Genomic DNA, 17,189 nt, shown 5'->3' with positions numbered 1-17,189 from the left:
CTCGATGGTGTCACAGCCTTGTGCCCCCTCTTCAAGAACTCCAAGAAAACTCGAGTCCCTTTATGTTAGAGACACTTGTGGCGTCTTTTTGCGAACTTTTTGAAGCGTCATGAAATCTGTATCTCTGATAGATAATTGTCACATAAGACATGTTACGGATAACAAATATCCGACTTGGTCAATACATTTTGTTTATTTTGCTTGAACATGGCCGCATACACGTGCATTTTCTGAGCCCTAAAGCTGGCTTATGATGCTCGTTGTTTATTTAAACAGCGCATGCAACAAATACTCCAATAAAGCGACTAGCCAGATGTTGCGTGGACGAGACAAACAGAAACAGTTTATTTCAACAATGTAAGGGTAAGAAGTGATGGCACATAATATATGTAGTGTGGGCAAGCATTATCGCATACGAACACGCCAGCAGGAACATTTTGCTGGCTGTAAAAAGAACTGGGCACCCTGTAATCTAAGGGCCTTATTCCAACCAATACAAGGACAAGGTTCCAGCCCATGGGGCACGTCACCGGGTGGCGCTGCCAGACACGGAGAGGCGGAAGTTACCTGCTGGTTATACACGAACACAAAGCCAATAAAACGTTCACCTTCATGACGCAACTCTGCTTTGAGTTTGATACACAGCACATGTGCACACAGCAGACGAGAGCCACGGACATTAAAAGCAGGAAACGCAGCAGCAAATTGGAACCCAAATTTCCAGGTACTTGCAGAGTTAAATAATCAGACACGTTAAATGGCAACAGAAGACGCTAGCAGGAAGTGGCGACAAAATCGACGACGCACAATTTACGAAGTGCGAGTCGGGGCAAGGATGTCCGCCCTTCTTTCTCTTCAACATTTTGGAGCAGAATTCATTGTGTCTTAACTACACGGGAGGAGAGAGCGGTTGTCTGAACCTTAATATTCTGGACCACTGGTACCTTATATGAACTTGCTTGGATACGTCCGAGTGCGACATCATGCTGCGGTCGAGCAACAACAACAAAAATTCACCTCAAGCTCCGGAGGCAATCGTATTCAGTTTGCTCAGACCGTTTACGCATTTTTTTTTTTTGCTTCCTAATGTCTTATGATGCTCAAATACGTAAGGTCCTTCGTTGTTATCGTGTGAACCCGGGCAAGATAAAACTAAGTGTTTGTGATACCCCAGCAGTTCAGGTTGAAATATTCGCACGGCTGCAATACACGAGAGTCGTTCACACATATCAGGAGATGTGGAACATTATAGTGGTGTCGTATAGGCGCAAAAGCATGCTCGTGGATAGTTCAGAAATATTTTATGAAAATGGTGAATATGTTGGATCTGAGGCCTTCCAGGAAAAGAGAAAATATGCATTACCTTCGCTACGCTCATGCAACGCTCATGGGAGCTACCCGCAGTGTATGCCAGGAAACTATTTCTGAAAAAACCTCCAGGGTTTAGGAATTGACAACGGGCCGGCTAGACGAGTAAATAGGCCTCCAAGCCACCCCCCCCCCTTCCCTTCCCCCCACTAAATCGGTTCTGTAAATTTAATTAGGTTTCATTCGAGTGTTAATGCGGAGAACGATTCAAATAACTAAACGAAGATTCTCTTTTGGGTAAATTGGTTTCCGAACACCTGTAAACTCACTTCAGAAAGTTCACGCAAGCAGTGAGAGGCATATAAATAATGCCCTATACTTTACATGCCACGATTCGCTGGAATGTATAACACACAAAAATATGGGGTAAATACGTCTGAAAGACGCAGCCGATGAGAGGAAGATGTCCAGGTGCAGTATTTTGAAGCAATTTGTTATGGCTACGGTCTCGACCGTTTACTCGGGTTATACTGGCGGTTGTAGAGATACTGGAGACAAAACTAACCATTCCCATATGCGCACAGACACGTTCACGGAAGTGGGCGTGTGTTAAGTGCGACAAGAAGCAAAATTTCCAAGATCGCGAAAAACAGTGCACATAAAAAGTAGCACACACGTAGGAAACAAATCATCAACGTTTACTGGACTGGCCTTCCTAAGAAAGCGTTTACACCTCATTGTGGTTTCTCGGCGTTTGTTTCATGTTTTTAGTTTTCCACTACGGCTGAATATTATCTTACATTGAGTTCATGATCTTTGGGTACAAGTTAATGTTAAAATGACCGGAGGAAGCCCCCTTACGAAAAGCTAGCAGATTTTAAGTATCATAGAACCGGTTTGTAAATACGGATATGCTTTACAGCAGTTTTCCGTCGAGTGTGTTGGTGTTTGACGTCTCTATTCGAACTAGAAAGCAAAAATTTTAATGTGATGTATACAACGATCACGCATTGCGCGCCATGCTTCAACGTAGCATATATCAATGCAGACACCGGTTTCGATTCCCCCTCACCCCCACTTAAAAGACTTCCAATTCTTTGGGACTTCGCCTAATACTCCAATATAAAGCATTTGTTCTAGAATTAGCGTTTGAAAGGTTAATTAGCGTTAATTAACGAGAAAATTAACGGCCGCGTCGATCCTTGTACATACGTTCGAATGGAAGCAAAATTTGATTGCGAAAGCATGCTTCGCTTACTTCGTGCAGTTCACCTTTATTTTTGTACGACCTAATTTCGGGAAACTTGCGTAATAATTACTACAAACGCTGACTTCCCACCTGCCTTTTCTTAATTAACGGTCTGCAGTAAATTACACGGCTCTTTTAAAATAATAATGAAAGTACAGGGTGGATGCCACCTTCGCCAGTGCGATGTTGCAACTCTGGGCGGACATAGCGCAAACGCTGGAGAACGATAATATCGATTGGCAGAGGTGGCCCATGTTTGCCCACGTAGTACTCTGTGCCGCCACTGGGCTCGCAGCAGAAAGCGCCGAGGAGAATATTGTGACCGCCAGGAGAGACCGACTTTTTTTGTCTACCATTTTCTGCTTTCCCTATAACAACTAATCGACCAGTGATAGGCGGCGTAAAACGTCTATTCACGTGGTTCCCGCTCCCGTTCAAAGAACGCCAAGCATAGTCTAAGCCGGAGTTTACTTACTTGTGGAGAAGGTTAACACAATGGAGGGCAGGTAACTAGTGAAATAACAAAAGAAGGTTGTTTAATGTATGAAGCTGGCGTGTCTAAGATGATTTATTACGGTGAGCGCACAATTTTATTTTATTTCGTTTTTGTTAAAGCTGTTTTGCAAATAGCAAGGACGCTTTAAAAATTCTAAATTCCTGCCTTGCCTATAAGTCTTTTGTTATATTTTGTTCAAGAACCTGGCTACTACCCACTGCAATGCTTGAAGGGACTGTAAAATCTCTTTTTGAGAACTCAGCAGGTTACTTTCAATGTAAGCGTAGCTATCAAAATCTTCATTTGGTCCTGGTGATGTAGCAGAGTGGATGAAATTACTTTTGGGAAAGTGAAACAGCACTCGCACCTTCGCGCACAACTGGGAAGGAGGGTGACGGGTAAATTGAGTCGCAACATGCCGGCACGCTACTGGCAGGCAGCAAAAGTGGAACAACTTTATAAAATGGTATGCTGCTTTGATATTATGAGAGATAAAAACAGCAAACCACAGACTCGTGGGAGTAACTTCAGGCAATAAAGTTAAATAACCAGGTCGGTTCAGGTTACAAACACAAAACGGGGAAACGAGTTGATGAGACAAAGAGTACATGTGACTAAGCACCTTCCGTCTTATTGCCACCACGCCAACGGGCCACCGTGCGGACGCTGACTGAAAAAAAGGTATGATTGGGCACCGCGTGTGTTGTGAGAGTGAAGCTAGAGCTACTCTTAGCAAAGATATATCGTGTGACACGGATGTTTGGCTGTGGATGCGACATTATGGCTGATGGGCAGGCGGTATGTCTACCTGTATCCAAAGAGTCTGCTTGTCTACGATCCCTAAGCACGTTTCGCGAAGGGGGAGCGCAACCCAAGCTTGGATCACGAGTGCAAAAACAATGAACGTCACGCCAAAGGGTGTCGAGGCACTTGAGCATGCAAGGTTCGGAGCAACAACTGACACGACATGGCGGCGCCCCGCCAAGGGAGTCCGCTCGACAAGGGAAAGACGACTCGTTTGGACGAGATCAACCCAAGACGAAGATCGACGTGGCAAACGTTGTCTTGGTGGGAGGGAGGGCGCTTCGCTAGCGATGGACCCGGCCTGCCACGGCACTCTACCAGAAAGGCTCACTCCTGAACCATTCGTGCCGACGGTGAAACTCTCGCCACGTCCTCGACCGTCTTCCTGCTCCCAGGACCTAGGCATCGCTCTGAAGAGTGAGGGGGACAAAATATAGAAAACAAATTTCATGGGTCGCACAGACGTCAGAAAATGAATGCGACAGATAAAAGTCGCCTCAATGTTCAACCGCTGATTACCCCATCCGGCCACTGCTGCTGCTGACAACGTGCACACTTATCACACATGAGACACCACGCCACAAGATAACACGGTTACTGTAACGAAACCCTGGCTTCGGCGACAGCGCATTACAGGCCGCTGTGGCCTGGACGCTGATAATGTGCTGACCAGAATGAGGCGAAGTATTCATTGACACTAGACGCACATAGTGGCAGGCATTTTGCGGTGTTCACAAAAGAAAAGCAGGTACTTTAAGCCCCCGGGTAACACAAGCATAACACAAAAGGCGCATCCAATGCCAAGGGCGTGACCCCGGCTGACTCCATTTCGCTCTAATCCTCACCCTACGGCAAAGCAATCCTACGCCAGGCAACGTACCCGCTGTACCCGCGGGAATCTGTCCCTGGGGCCGGTATCATATACCATCAATCCACATTGCAAGGTGGCCAAGGTTTTCCACATAATGTCACAAACTTCAATTACTGAAATTCTAACAAACATTTCTTCTTTCTTAGTTCAAAAAAGTGACACCTGTAAAGCATTGCCACAACATTCAAACATTTTTAGTGTCAATTTAGCTTTCTGCATGACATTTTATTAAAGTCTCAGTGTTAATGTCACAAAGCTGCTGCCTTTTTGCAGCAATTGCTTTTGTCTCAAGCTGTGCATCTTCTAACATATGACACACACATACAATTATTAGTTGTTAAAACATTTGTGCGTACGGCAAACGCGTATTATATGTTTGTTAACTTTATATATTGACATGTACGCACGACCAAAATTTTAATTGGACAGACGGCTGTCAATACACAAAGTAGTCCCACCTGTTGTGGGAACATCACAGGAGAATAAACTGGCAAACATGCGAAGGCCCAGTGCTCAGAACTAAACGTATTCTATACCACCGGAAAGGATGACGCTTTGCGAAAAAAGCCAATTCAGAGCTCACGATCTCGGATATATATACTGAGTACGAACATCGAAGTTATCGCTAGTGATTAAGTCAATAAGAATCTCCCGCCTCAGTGCGCCCTGCCGTTGCAACGCGAAATTCGCATGGGAAAAATTAAGGGCCGCATATACCGCCTGTTTGGGGAGCTAGAGCACGATTTTTCGTTACTCAGTGTTGATTTTGTTTTGTTTTTACACCGGAAAGCAGAATCGCGACATTAAACACTTGTCACCTTTATGCCCCAGTAGGCGCAGTAACAGTAGACGTGAGGTTATTTGGAAAGTGCCTATTCACCACGCCTGTGATAAAAATGCCCCAGCATGCAGTACAACTACAGCACAAGTGTCGAATTAAAGTGCGGCGCGACAAATACGGTCTAAAAGAGACATTCTCGCGTGTTATTCAAAAAATAAGACCACAGAAGTACGAAGTGTTTAAGCGTTATGGGTAAAATAAGATAACCTGCTTTGCGTAACCTGTGCCACAGTTTTATTATGCGAAACAGACATTAAACAAGATGTAACACCTCGACATTGGCACACGGGTCAAATGTGAGGATTGTTAACCTCCGAGAAATAAACGCACCACGAAACCTCCTCTAGAGGCACATTCGGAGTTTTTGATCGTATCTGTACGCACCATACAGACGAGGTTTTTATCTCTAACAAGTGGCATAAAATGCTCATCTCTTTTTTTTTTTATCTGCATTAACTTGGCTTTGCCTATTCATAGTTTATTTATTTCGAAGCCAACAGAAATATGGACTCCGGTAAAGGCATAAAATGGACTTTGATAGCGGTGGGGAAACTATGGTAAAAAGAAGGTGAAAGGAGGCACATTTCATCTTTGGCATTATTAGTGATAGATGACCACCAGCCAATGCTGTTTCTTTTTCCTTGTCGTGCAAGGGAAGAAATCAAAGGAGCGACGCCGAGCTGTTTTTTTCTAAAATACACGGTTCGGTTTCCGTACAGCGCAGGCTTTTTATGGCCCCCTATTCTCCATGGTAAGCGGGAGAGAAACAATGAGCGAAACGCTCGATCTTGGCACGTACAACAGTTTGGGCATGTAAAACTCTGTTTTGAGTAGGTTCAGCTCCATAGCGTGCAGCTCTTTTCCTACGAGATTGCTCATACAAAATTCGTGCACTCAGAGAACAGGCGTTTGTTGAGCTGCGGGAACTCTCCCTGACAGCTCGTGGGCGCCTCCTTGCGGATTCTCAACGACGTGGCAACCACGAGGCTGTGCAGTTATCAAATGCCACGCGAAATAGTAACTGACAGCACCGTCCTACACCCTATTGCAATACTGAATTGATCCGCTATTTCACCTTGCTGGTTCATGAATGAATGCGTGACGATCAGACGCTACAGCAAAGATCGGTTTGTGCTGTATACGTTTTAGGCGCTGAGAAATTTTAGAAAGGCATTCTCTGATGCCTTCCAGTATACAGTGCGGGGTAATTACCGAGGCTCAATCATTGCAAGAAACGGCAACTTCCAAGGTCGGTAGGAGCGTTACGCTGAAGTTGACCATTGTTCGCGATGCAGCTATTAAGATGCAAGACCTGTACTCTCACGTGCCCCAAACATCATGCTCAAGCCCAACAGGCCTCCGTCAACACAATACAGTAGCGTACAAATATACTGTTGTGGAACACGCAAGATGGCAACCTATGGAATCGAAGCATCGGAAAGGCTAGAGTTGGAGATCTCTAGCCGCTATAATTCAATACTGGGCAGGTACCAAGCATGTGAGTTCCCTGGTCGCACTGCTTGCACGGAGGAGGAACTTCTCCCCGCTAAATAAAATTCGCCACGGTAGAAATATTTCAGCACGGAGGAAAATTCTGAAAGCATGGCGCCTTCGTCTAGGAAAAGGGCCTGGTTCCACTTCAATGAAAACACGGCAGCTTGTAGGTTGTTGAGAGAGGGGGGGGGGGGACGCTAATTAAGCTATGTCTAGAAATCAGCAAGTTCAAACTGCTGCCCCACAACCCGATTCGGTATACTCAAAATCCGAAACTTATTAGCAAATTTATAAGGTTCCAACCTTTTTTGGTTCCTTTAATCACCATTCCAGTTTCAGTCAGGGACGTCCAGCTTATAACCAAAGTTTTCCACCAAAATTTGAAAAGAAAACTGCATTCTCCGCGCGTGGAACATAATGAAACTTGTCGAGAGCTTCCGAAAAGCACAGTGCAAGTGTACATGCACGTTAGGTGCGCTTTTAAGGGAGTATTTGTGCGAGCCGCTACCACTGGGCGCATTATTCCCGACTAGCTTGACAGTAGCCAGGACGCCGACTTGACAGAAGTGCAGCGACCACAAGAGGGCGGGTGGGTGGACGTGCAAGCAGTGCGACCTTGGCATTCCGAACGCGGTGGGCGGCGATGTAGATGATGAGAGGAGGCGTGGAGAACGAAGCGTCCGTGTGCGCACATGAAGTGGCCATCAGAAGGCGACGCTCAGCGGCGGATGGGCCCGACGCGGGGCGGGTGCATCGAAGGCAGCGGGATGGCGATTGTGCGGAAGGCCGTCCTCGTAGGCTCGTCAGGCGTACTCGGACTCGGACAGGCTCTGCGTCTCCGACAGCCGCCGCACGGTGCTGGCGTAGTAGTCGTCGGGCAGGTCCTCGGACGGCTGCCCCCGGGCGCTGGCGTACGATATGGACTTCTGGTAGCTGAACACCTGCCGCTCCAGGTTGTAGTTCTCGGCTTGCAGGGCCGCTATCTCGCGTCTGCGCACACACGCCGGGGAAAAGAGGAGGAGGCTAAATTAAGTCGCCGCCCCCTTCTGGCTGTCTTCTTTTAGCGGCCTGTTTCCGGCACATCTCATGAACTGTTCCGTCCTAGGCGAGACCATTCCACCACTGGATAACCGCTTTCTTTTTCGTGCGTTCAGCACGGTAATCCAACTACGCATGCGAACCCAAGTCCAAAGTGTGCTCATTTCGTTAAAGTTTAGAGCCCGAAATTAGTAACTGGCGAGCGGATGCCCATGGAAAACGCCTTTTTTATCAACAGAGGTTATTGTGACGGCAAATTCCTGTAAACCCTTAGTGGGCCATGCACCCTATTCGCAAACACGTTCGAAGGGAAGAATTGTGTGAGCCATCTGGGATTGGCTGGCGCCTTGGCAACGCTCTTGTTTTTCGGGAGGTACCAACCATGTATAGGGAACGGCCAATCAAAATCTGTTCTTACAATATTGTACGTCCAAAGAATTTTGGAAACCCGCGCCCAGATCCTGAAAACTATTTGTAACTGAGTACAATCTGTGATTGGTTGCCAGCTCGTGTAGAATGGGTGCCAGACAAACGGGTACCTTACGGTGAACTGGCTTTGCGTACGAGCAGCTTCGTGAGTCTTTCCTCTTCTACATGTCTTAAAAACAAAAATACATGGCAGAAGATCACAATTTGTGAACTGAACTCCTGCATCGGGCGAACGACAGCAAACGAATTCATAGGTTGCAGCGCACTTGAATTAGATTTCAACTGCACTAACACATACGAAGAAAATACAGCTAGCTAGAACGCAGAAATATTTGCGAAATTTCATATTGTTGTGCAAGCCCAAAGGACGCTGGCGCAAGTTTTCGAGATCAGTTTCCTAATTTTATACAGTGAACCCTCATTATAACGAAATCAGTTACTTTGATTTCACGCTTTAGGCAACGTTTTTCGTGGTCACCACAGCAGTGCACTGAGAGCAATTCAGCCCCGCCTTTAAGAAAGTATCGCTTATACCGAAATCAGTTTGGTCTACTAAGTACTGCGTTATAACGAGGGTTTACTGTATAAATTGAATGCTAAGGGGCATCAAGGGGCTTTCTCGAAAGCAAGAAAAATATAAAATAATAATGTGTGATGCTGTGCGTCTTTTAGTGTTTTTGCAAAGAAAAATGACATGGAGTTAAGTTCTTTCTCCGTCACCTGCTACTTGATCGTGAGACCGTTTTGTAGTCGGTCAACGCCTTTAGAGACAACGTTTACGGGCGCGGTGCACTTAAAGGGGCCATGAAGACAAAATCAATGCTTGGTTCGTTAAAAAAGACTGCTTTGCCCTGATAACAATGGTAACACTTTTGCCTCAAACTCCAAGCAAATCATCTAGAAATGAACGAAAATAGATGAATCACTGGGGACTCGCCAGTCACTTATCTCGCCGGGACCTACATGTACGCTAGATATAGCACTACAGACAAATACCTCAATCTTCATGTACAGGACAGTTTGCACGCACAACTTAAATCTTCAGTAAGCCTCCCGCCGGCGGATCATTGATAAATTTAAGAGGGAAAACACACCGCAATGGGCTCTCGTAATGGCAGGTCACTTAATGCAGTGAAAAAAAGGAATGGTCGCGAGTGCCTGAAAAGACGCATAATCGATTAATTGATTGACAGCGTTTACTTTGTATCAGGGCGCGATCAGCCACGTGGCCCATACGATCTAGTCGAAATGGCCGTTGGGAACAAGAAAGGAGTAATGTTATTGTATCAGCTTTTATAAACCTTATTTTAGAATCCTGGAGCATCTGTACGGATTAAAGGATCCTTAACAAACCTCATATAGTGGATTAATTAATATTTATTCATTTATTAATTAATTAACTGATATATTGATTGATTGATTGATTGATTTATTTATTTATTTATTGATTGATTGATTGTGGGGTTTAACGCGCCGACGCAACACAGGCGATGAGTTGAGCCGTAGTGGAGGCCTCCGGATTAATGTTGATCACCTGGGGATCTTCGACGTGCGCCGAATTCTCGTACACACGGGCGTTTTTGCTTTTCGCCTCCATCAGAAAAGCGGCGGCCGCTTTTCTTATGGAACTACTCAAAGCAATATAACAGAATAGATTGACAAGTACGCAACCAACGCGCCATCAATTGTGACACTAAACTGGCGTCCGAACTGGGGCCTGCGCCCTTTGCGATCCTAGGAGGAAATGTATGTTGGTACGTATAGAGCAATTAATAGTGACGGTTATGTATCGACCACCTATTCCAACCAACGAGAATTCTTTGACTATTTTGAGCGTGTACTTGCTATGTTAAGCCGATTGTCTATGCCTTTCGTCATTATGGGGGATATCAACATACATATGTTATCAGGTGACACTTCAGCTCTAAATTTTGTTGAAATCATGCACTCATCCGCATGCAGAAACCTTGTTACGGAAGCTACGAATTAACTGAAAAAAGTGCCACCTCAATCAACATATGTTTAACGAACGCCCATTCACCTGCCTGTTTTGCTGGACTGCTAACTGTTTTTTGCTTGCTGCCAGATGTGCATGCCCAACGCAAAACAAAAATGGAGACCTCATCTCGCAGCATCACTGCTGCAGCCCTGCAAGCATTTCGCTCACATATTCAATCAACCGATTGGGCGTGCGTATTCGACCGAAAAAACCACAATGCGGCATACGAGGCTTTTTTTTTTTTTGAAAAATTTATGGCATGCTATAATCGAGCATTTCCAATCACTACGCGAAATCATAAATCACAACGAGCTAGACAGCCTTGATTTATGGAAGGCTATTGAAAATGATCGAGACGAAAAATAAGATGTTTCACGCTTTTGTTAAGTCAAGAAACTCCAAGGCCTTGTCTGAGTTTAAAAAATATAGGTATAAATTGACTACAGAACTCAGGCATGCGAAGGAAGTGTATTATCGTAAGCTGTTTACTACGATAAAAATTGGCCCTAGGAAAGTTTGGGAAGAAGTAAAGAACCTAATGTCTGGGAAGGAACAAGCTCCGCAAATATCCATTCAGACTAGTGCAGGTATCCTATGTGACACTGCAGCGGCCAATCAGATGAATGAGTGCTTCGTGACAAGTGCGGAATGCCAAAATGATGGCAGTGTAGTTCCTTGTTTTGTGTCAAACGAGTTAGGCCTTGCAAACTCTGTAAACTAACCCCTGTGACACCGGAGGAAGTATTGAAACTGATACAGCAGATCAAGAATAGCCTAGCTGCAGGTCTAGATGAGATAAAGTCGACTCCGTGAAAATACGTAGCTGATATTATAGCACCAATAATTGCCCTTATAATCAACGCAATGTGCGAAACTGGCATTGTCCTTGACCGCCCAAAGATAGCGCACGTGTGTCCTATTTATAAAGGCGGTGATAAACGTCAGTTCACTAATTACAGGCCTATATCCGTTTTTCCAGTTGTGTCAAAAGTATTTGAGAATGCAATAAACACGCGGTTGTACAAGTTCTTTAGAAAGTACAATGTGATCAATGAGGCTCAGTGTGGTTTTCAGATAAGTAAATCTTGTGAGAAAGCTCTGCTAAATATCAAACATGAACTAATTAAAAACATCGAACAGAGGCTATACTCCCTTAGCTTCTTCATTGATTTTAGAAAGGCATTTGATTCGGTATATCATGAAGTCTTAACGCATAAACTCAGCAAGTATGGCGTGCGTGGTGTGGTTCTCGAGCTAATGAAATAATACTTAATAAACCCTCGTCAATATGTCTGCATAAACAACAGTGCCTCGGCTTATGCAAACATAACTAGAGGAGTACCGCAGGGGTCAATACTCGGTCGTCTGCTATTTATAATTTATATAAATGATCTCTGTGATATCCCATGTTCTCCCAAGCTAATTATGAACGCAGACGACACAAACATGTTCTTTAGCAGTACATCTATTCTAGAACTTGAACACCAGGTTTATAACTACCTCCACCAGCCGTCTCGCAGGCTTAGTCTAAAGAAACTACAAGTAAACGTCAGTAAAACCAAATACAGTGTATTTGCTGCTATTAATAAGCCGCGTTTATATAATTCAACCATTTTGTTTAAGGGCAGACAAATTGAACAGGTAACCAGTCAGAAGTTTTTAGGCGTATGGTTTACCGAAGGCTTGACATGGAACACACATATACAAAAACTAACTATGGAGCTTAGTAGAACTGCTGGGTGTTTATGCAGAGTCAGCCCAGTTGCACCAAAATGGCTACAAATGAAATTCTATTATGCACTGTTTTATTCTAAAATGATATATTGTATCGTGGTATGGGGTACTACGACACAAACGAACGATCAAAAACTACTGATTATGCAAAAAAGAGTCCTCCGTGCCTTCGAACAACATCATGGCCTCATCAGGGACTTAAAAACTAAGCCACGTTTCGAAAAATACTCGATGCTAAAGATAACACAACTATACTATTTTAGCTTTTACAATGGGTTCAGCAAAATTATCCTCAGAGTTTTCATAAGACACCAGAAAATAAGAATTTTAAATACAACATGCGTCATCTGTACAGGAAAACCCCAACAGTGAGGACAAATTACGGTAAACAGCACATCGAGTAACAAGCACCTGCCTTATTAAATCGTTTACATGGTCTCATAGACATAAATCATATTCATTCAAAAACCCAAATGAAGTCCATCCTTTTATGCCATGAAACTAAATATATATAATAAAGTATATGTACTTAAAATGCTTTACTTATCAATATGTATTGCGGGATACAACTGTTATGTGAACGCCTATGTTATGTTTGTTGTGAAGTTCTACTCTGCAATTGTGCTAGTTTTTAAAAGTATACGAGTGACTTTTTATTTTTTTTAAGTGAAAGATAATGTTTTCTAAGCTCTACCCTGTAATTGTGTGAATTTTTATTGTGTGTTATTGAGTGAAATGCTGCGATATTATATTTGATCCTTGTTAAGGGCTAACCACATGCAGCGATTTTTCCAGCGACGCGACGAGCGACGCGACTAGGATCCGCAGTCGCCGAACCGAAGTCGCTCGCCAAGGCAACCACATGACAGCGACCGGTCGAGCGACTGAGTATGCGACTGAGGATGGCGATTTCAATGTTTCCGCACTGCGCATAGTAACGCGCTTGGTACGCTGGATGTTTGCAAACATTTTTTTTTGTTCATTTGTCATAACAAGCATGACTAAAAAGTATTACGCCTTTCTACCTTGCTTTTTGCACTTCTCTAGCGATAGCGCACGCTTTTCCTTCTGCGCCTCGTTTCTCGGCTCCAACATGAACGCCGTGAAGAATTCGCTTTCTTGACGTCGTTTTTCCCACACGGGTCTCACCCAGTGTGAGCGGGAATTCCTGCTTCTGCTTCAGCGTGTACTCAAGCTTTGCCACGCAAAGCGTTCTTTGCCGCTGCACCGCAAACGTCTGCGTGGACGGCGTGGATCTTCCCCCCGTTCTCTTTAAACCGGAGGTTGCGTGCTTACGTAGGGGCTCTCCTATTGGCTAGTCGCTGAGGCAACTTCCGGGAGGCGAGCGACTGTTTCTGGCGACCCAGAACCGAGCGATTCGATGAGCGACTTGGTGCGCGGCGAAAAGTAGTTCGTCGCTAGTCGCGTCGCGCCCCAAGTCGCTCGCAAAATCGCTCCATGTGGTTGGGGCTTTAATAAGTGCCCTGTTTGTCAACTTTAGTTAGGTGCAGAGGCCCTTGTCAGGCTGTAAAGCCTCTGCTCCCGTCCCTGTAAAGACTCAGGACAAATAAATTCTTTCTTTCTTTCTTTCAAAAAAAAAAAAAAAAACAGCACAGAATGTGGGAAAGAAGGCCCGGTTCTCACTTCATTTGGTGGCACTGGGTGCGCGCAATGTCGTCGTACTTGTGGTACGTGGCTCCGAACAGGAGCTGCGAGTCGAGCCACTCCACGTGCACAGTCAGGTTGCCGGCGCCGTCCAAGTACATGCCGGCCGACTCGCGAATCTGCACCACGGGAGGAGTACCGCACAGGAGTCACGTCCTCAGTGCTGCGTCTTACAGGGGCTGGAATGCTTTCATGAGCCGCACCCTCCCCTCCCCCCCCCCCCTCCCCCCACCGCTCGGCAACAAAATAAAATTAGGAGCAAAAAAATCATGAACCCCACCGTCTAACGACGACGACGGTTGAACGCGAAGCTTTCTCGTGAGGGACTCCTTGGTTGTCGTCTGAGTTTGGAGTTTGACTGGTTGAGCTCTGACTTTGACTCGCGCGTAGTTGTACTTTTGATCGGAGAGGCTTTGATTTTAACCCGTCGCCATTAGATTTCCCACGAAGAAAAGTTCGCGTTCAACCATCGTCGTCGTTGGACGAAGGGGCGTGTTTTCCAATTTTGCACGTCCATCTACCCCTCTCCAAATCCAAACTGATTCCACCGTTTCGGAATGGCGAAATCAGTTAGAAGTCGGCTTCATAACGCGAGGGACCGAGGTTCGATTCCGACTACAGGAAGCGTTCTTGTTTTCTTTAACTTCACTCGCGATCATCATCGTTGTCTTTGAATGCTGGCTTCCCTGCATTGCACTTTCGAGGCGATGTACGCCGTCAGGGAGACATAGTACGCTTCGCTTTAATGAGGTTCCGATATGCAGACTTCGAACTGCGCTGGGGTTGTCGGCAATCGGCACAAAGACCTTCCTCGCGTGGCAACTTTAAACTCCTTTCCGTCTTTTGCGTCCGCCCTCTTCCCTCCCCTTTTTGTTACGTACCATTTTCTGAGAACATTCACTGAGGTTATCAGTCGTTCTGTCGGTCGGTTTTGTAAATCGTTTGTTGTCGCATAAGGTATTCTTGCCGACAGCCAGGTGGTACGCCTCAATCCAGCGCCGTTACATAGAAAAAAATTACTAGTTCAACTAAGCAATCCTTATGCTGCAGTGAATAAATAAGCATTTGGGGCCCTATTCTCGACTGCACAAATTGCCGGCAATTCGGGCAATTTTCCGGAAGTCTTTTCTGATTGCCTTTCAATTTTGGTCACGTGCTTCCGGTTGACAAAGCGGTTGTGTGTGCTGTCGTCATTTTGACGTTTCATGTCGTTTACGGACACCAGTTCTAAAGTTTGCCTTATTTTTCGTTTCTAAAGGCGCATAATTCTTGGCCGGCAATGAAAAACCAGACTAAATGCAGCGGACATGACAACGTAAGCCTGTCTTTGCTATTCAACAACAATACTGCTTGTAATACACACCCCCTCTGTGATTGGCTGAGAAGGCGTGACGTAATTTAAACAGTTGGCGGGAACGATTACGTCATGCATTGGCAACTTCAGCCTGCGTAAAAGTGACGTAATGCTACGTAACAGCTTGAAAATGGCGGCTGTTTTTGTCGCAAAATACAAGCAAAATAGCGCAAAAAATTGCATCGGCTTACGGCGCCGCGAAATGTGCGGCAATTTGCAGCAGGCGCAGTTTCGCATGCGCGCTGTTTAAAGCATGTTTTCTACCGAAACAAATTATAGTTTCAACGGATTCCAAGTCAGCGATCATGGAACATACAAATAACATGCACTATTTTGCTTTTATGTTTGGCAATAAAATAAAAATATTTTGTTTGGCGTAACCGCAACATAAGAGGGCAGTACAAGCCTCTCCATGACAAAGAGAACCCAATGCATGTATGTATGTATGTATGTATGTATGTACGTACGTATGTATGTATGTATGTATGTATGTATGTATGTATGTATGTATGTATGTATGTATGTATGTATGCATGCATGCATGCACGTATGTATGTATGTATGTATGTATGTATGTATGTATGTATGTATGCATGCATGCATGCATGTATGTATGTATGTATGTATGTATGTATGTATGTATGTATGTATGTATGTATGTATGTATGGTGAAGCTGGATACATGTATGAAGATGTGTTTCACTAATGTGTCTTTGTTAGCCAGAATAAATGAGTACCAATTCGCCGCTGGAAATACCACAGTTAGACACGTCTCATAGGTTCCTACAAGTGCCTCTTGATCGGAGTAACTCCAATGAAGACTGGGCGTCCAGTCGAAACGTCAATAAAGCACTGTTTTTGTTTTTAATCGTGAGTCAACCATTTTCTCATATATAAATAAATAAATATATATATATATATATATATATATATATATATATATATATATATATATATATATATATATATATATATATATGTTATGTCCAGCAGTCAAGAACGCCAATGATGGCAAAGGGGAGAAGGTGGTAAGTCATTTATCCCTCTTGAAAGAGGCACAGTTTTTCAAATGTTTGAAAGACAGAAAACAAGCGGAGAAAAACGTGCTCGCAGGCTGGGACCCGAATTCACGGCCTCCAGGATATCATGGAGTAGGCTGTGTGTAAGAATGCAGGAATCTTTATTGTGACATTGTCATACTGCGCTGAAGTAATGTTTTCATCGCTCTTTGATAAACTCAAATCATCCGTCTTTTTAACTACCAGTTGATGGGTAACAATTTAAACAGTGTTCGCAAGAAGTATATTGAAAATTTTTAACAAGCAGAACTTCGGGTAAGGCTAACCCCATTTTTACCATCGCTCGTGCTCGGGTTCAACGGTATTCGTACGAAACTATGAGCAACGAAGACTGTCAAGTTCGATCGTTTGAGACGGCTAGGCGTGGGGTGCCAGCCGCCGCGCTCTTTGGCAGACCTGCCGCACGGAGACGTCTGTTTCCATGACCACAGCGACGTCCATGCCGTCGTGCACGTAGTAGCTGGAGTGCGGAGCGCGCAGCGCGAGCACGCTCTCGCGCGCCCCGGAGCCCGGCTGGCGGCGCACCAGGTACGCGTTCCAGGCCACGTAGCGCAGGTGGCCAACGGGTATGTGCTGCAGCTCGGCGTAGTACAGCTTCAGCCGAAGACGCTCGCCCTCCAGGTCGGCTTCCACACACCAGGCCTGCTTGTCCCGGTCGTAGCAGTTGGCCGGCGCGGGAAGGGTCGCGCACGGCTCCATTCCGGGCAGCGGGCTAGCCGTCGCCGCCACCTGCGCCCGAAAGGGCTCTGTGGTCTCCCAGGGCTTCGGTGTAGGTGGAACTTCGAAGATGGAATGACTGACAACACCGCGCAACCTTTGGAAATTACA

At 45.2% G+C, this 17,189-nt stretch overlaps 1 protein-coding gene across 3 annotated transcripts in view; it reads right to left on the bottom strand.

The window, feature by feature from the left end:
• Positions 1–316: 316 nt before the first annotated feature.
• Positions 317–17,189, bottom strand: part of LOC144155094 (uncharacterized) — a 303,882-nt gene continuing 287,009 nt past the window's right edge. For 2 of the 3 annotated variants that reach the window (XM_077686340.1, XM_077686341.1), the window contains exons 7-9: positions 16,758–17,090; positions 13,908–14,047; positions 317–8,053 (exon numbers count right to left, since the gene is read on the bottom strand). In XM_077686340.1, the coding sequence (XP_077542466.1) occupies positions 7,867–8,053; positions 13,908–14,047; positions 16,758–17,090 (660 nt within the window). In that variant the 3' untranslated portion in view covers positions 317–7,866. Of the gene's footprint in view, positions 8,054–13,903; positions 14,048–16,757; positions 17,091–17,189 lie in introns of those variants that run through there. The other variant, XM_077686342.1, reaches the window with a different exon arrangement.

This window comes from Haemaphysalis longicornis, unplaced genomic scaffold (assembly GCF_048455015.1).
Source record: "Haemaphysalis longicornis isolate Haplotype H1 unplaced genomic scaffold, Haemaphysalis longicornis Haplotype H1 scaffold_1, whole genome shotgun sequence".
Taxonomy (NCBI): domain Eukaryota; kingdom Metazoa; phylum Arthropoda; class Arachnida; order Ixodida; family Ixodidae; genus Haemaphysalis; species Haemaphysalis longicornis.
This window is presented reverse-complemented; position numbering and strand designations above follow the sequence as displayed.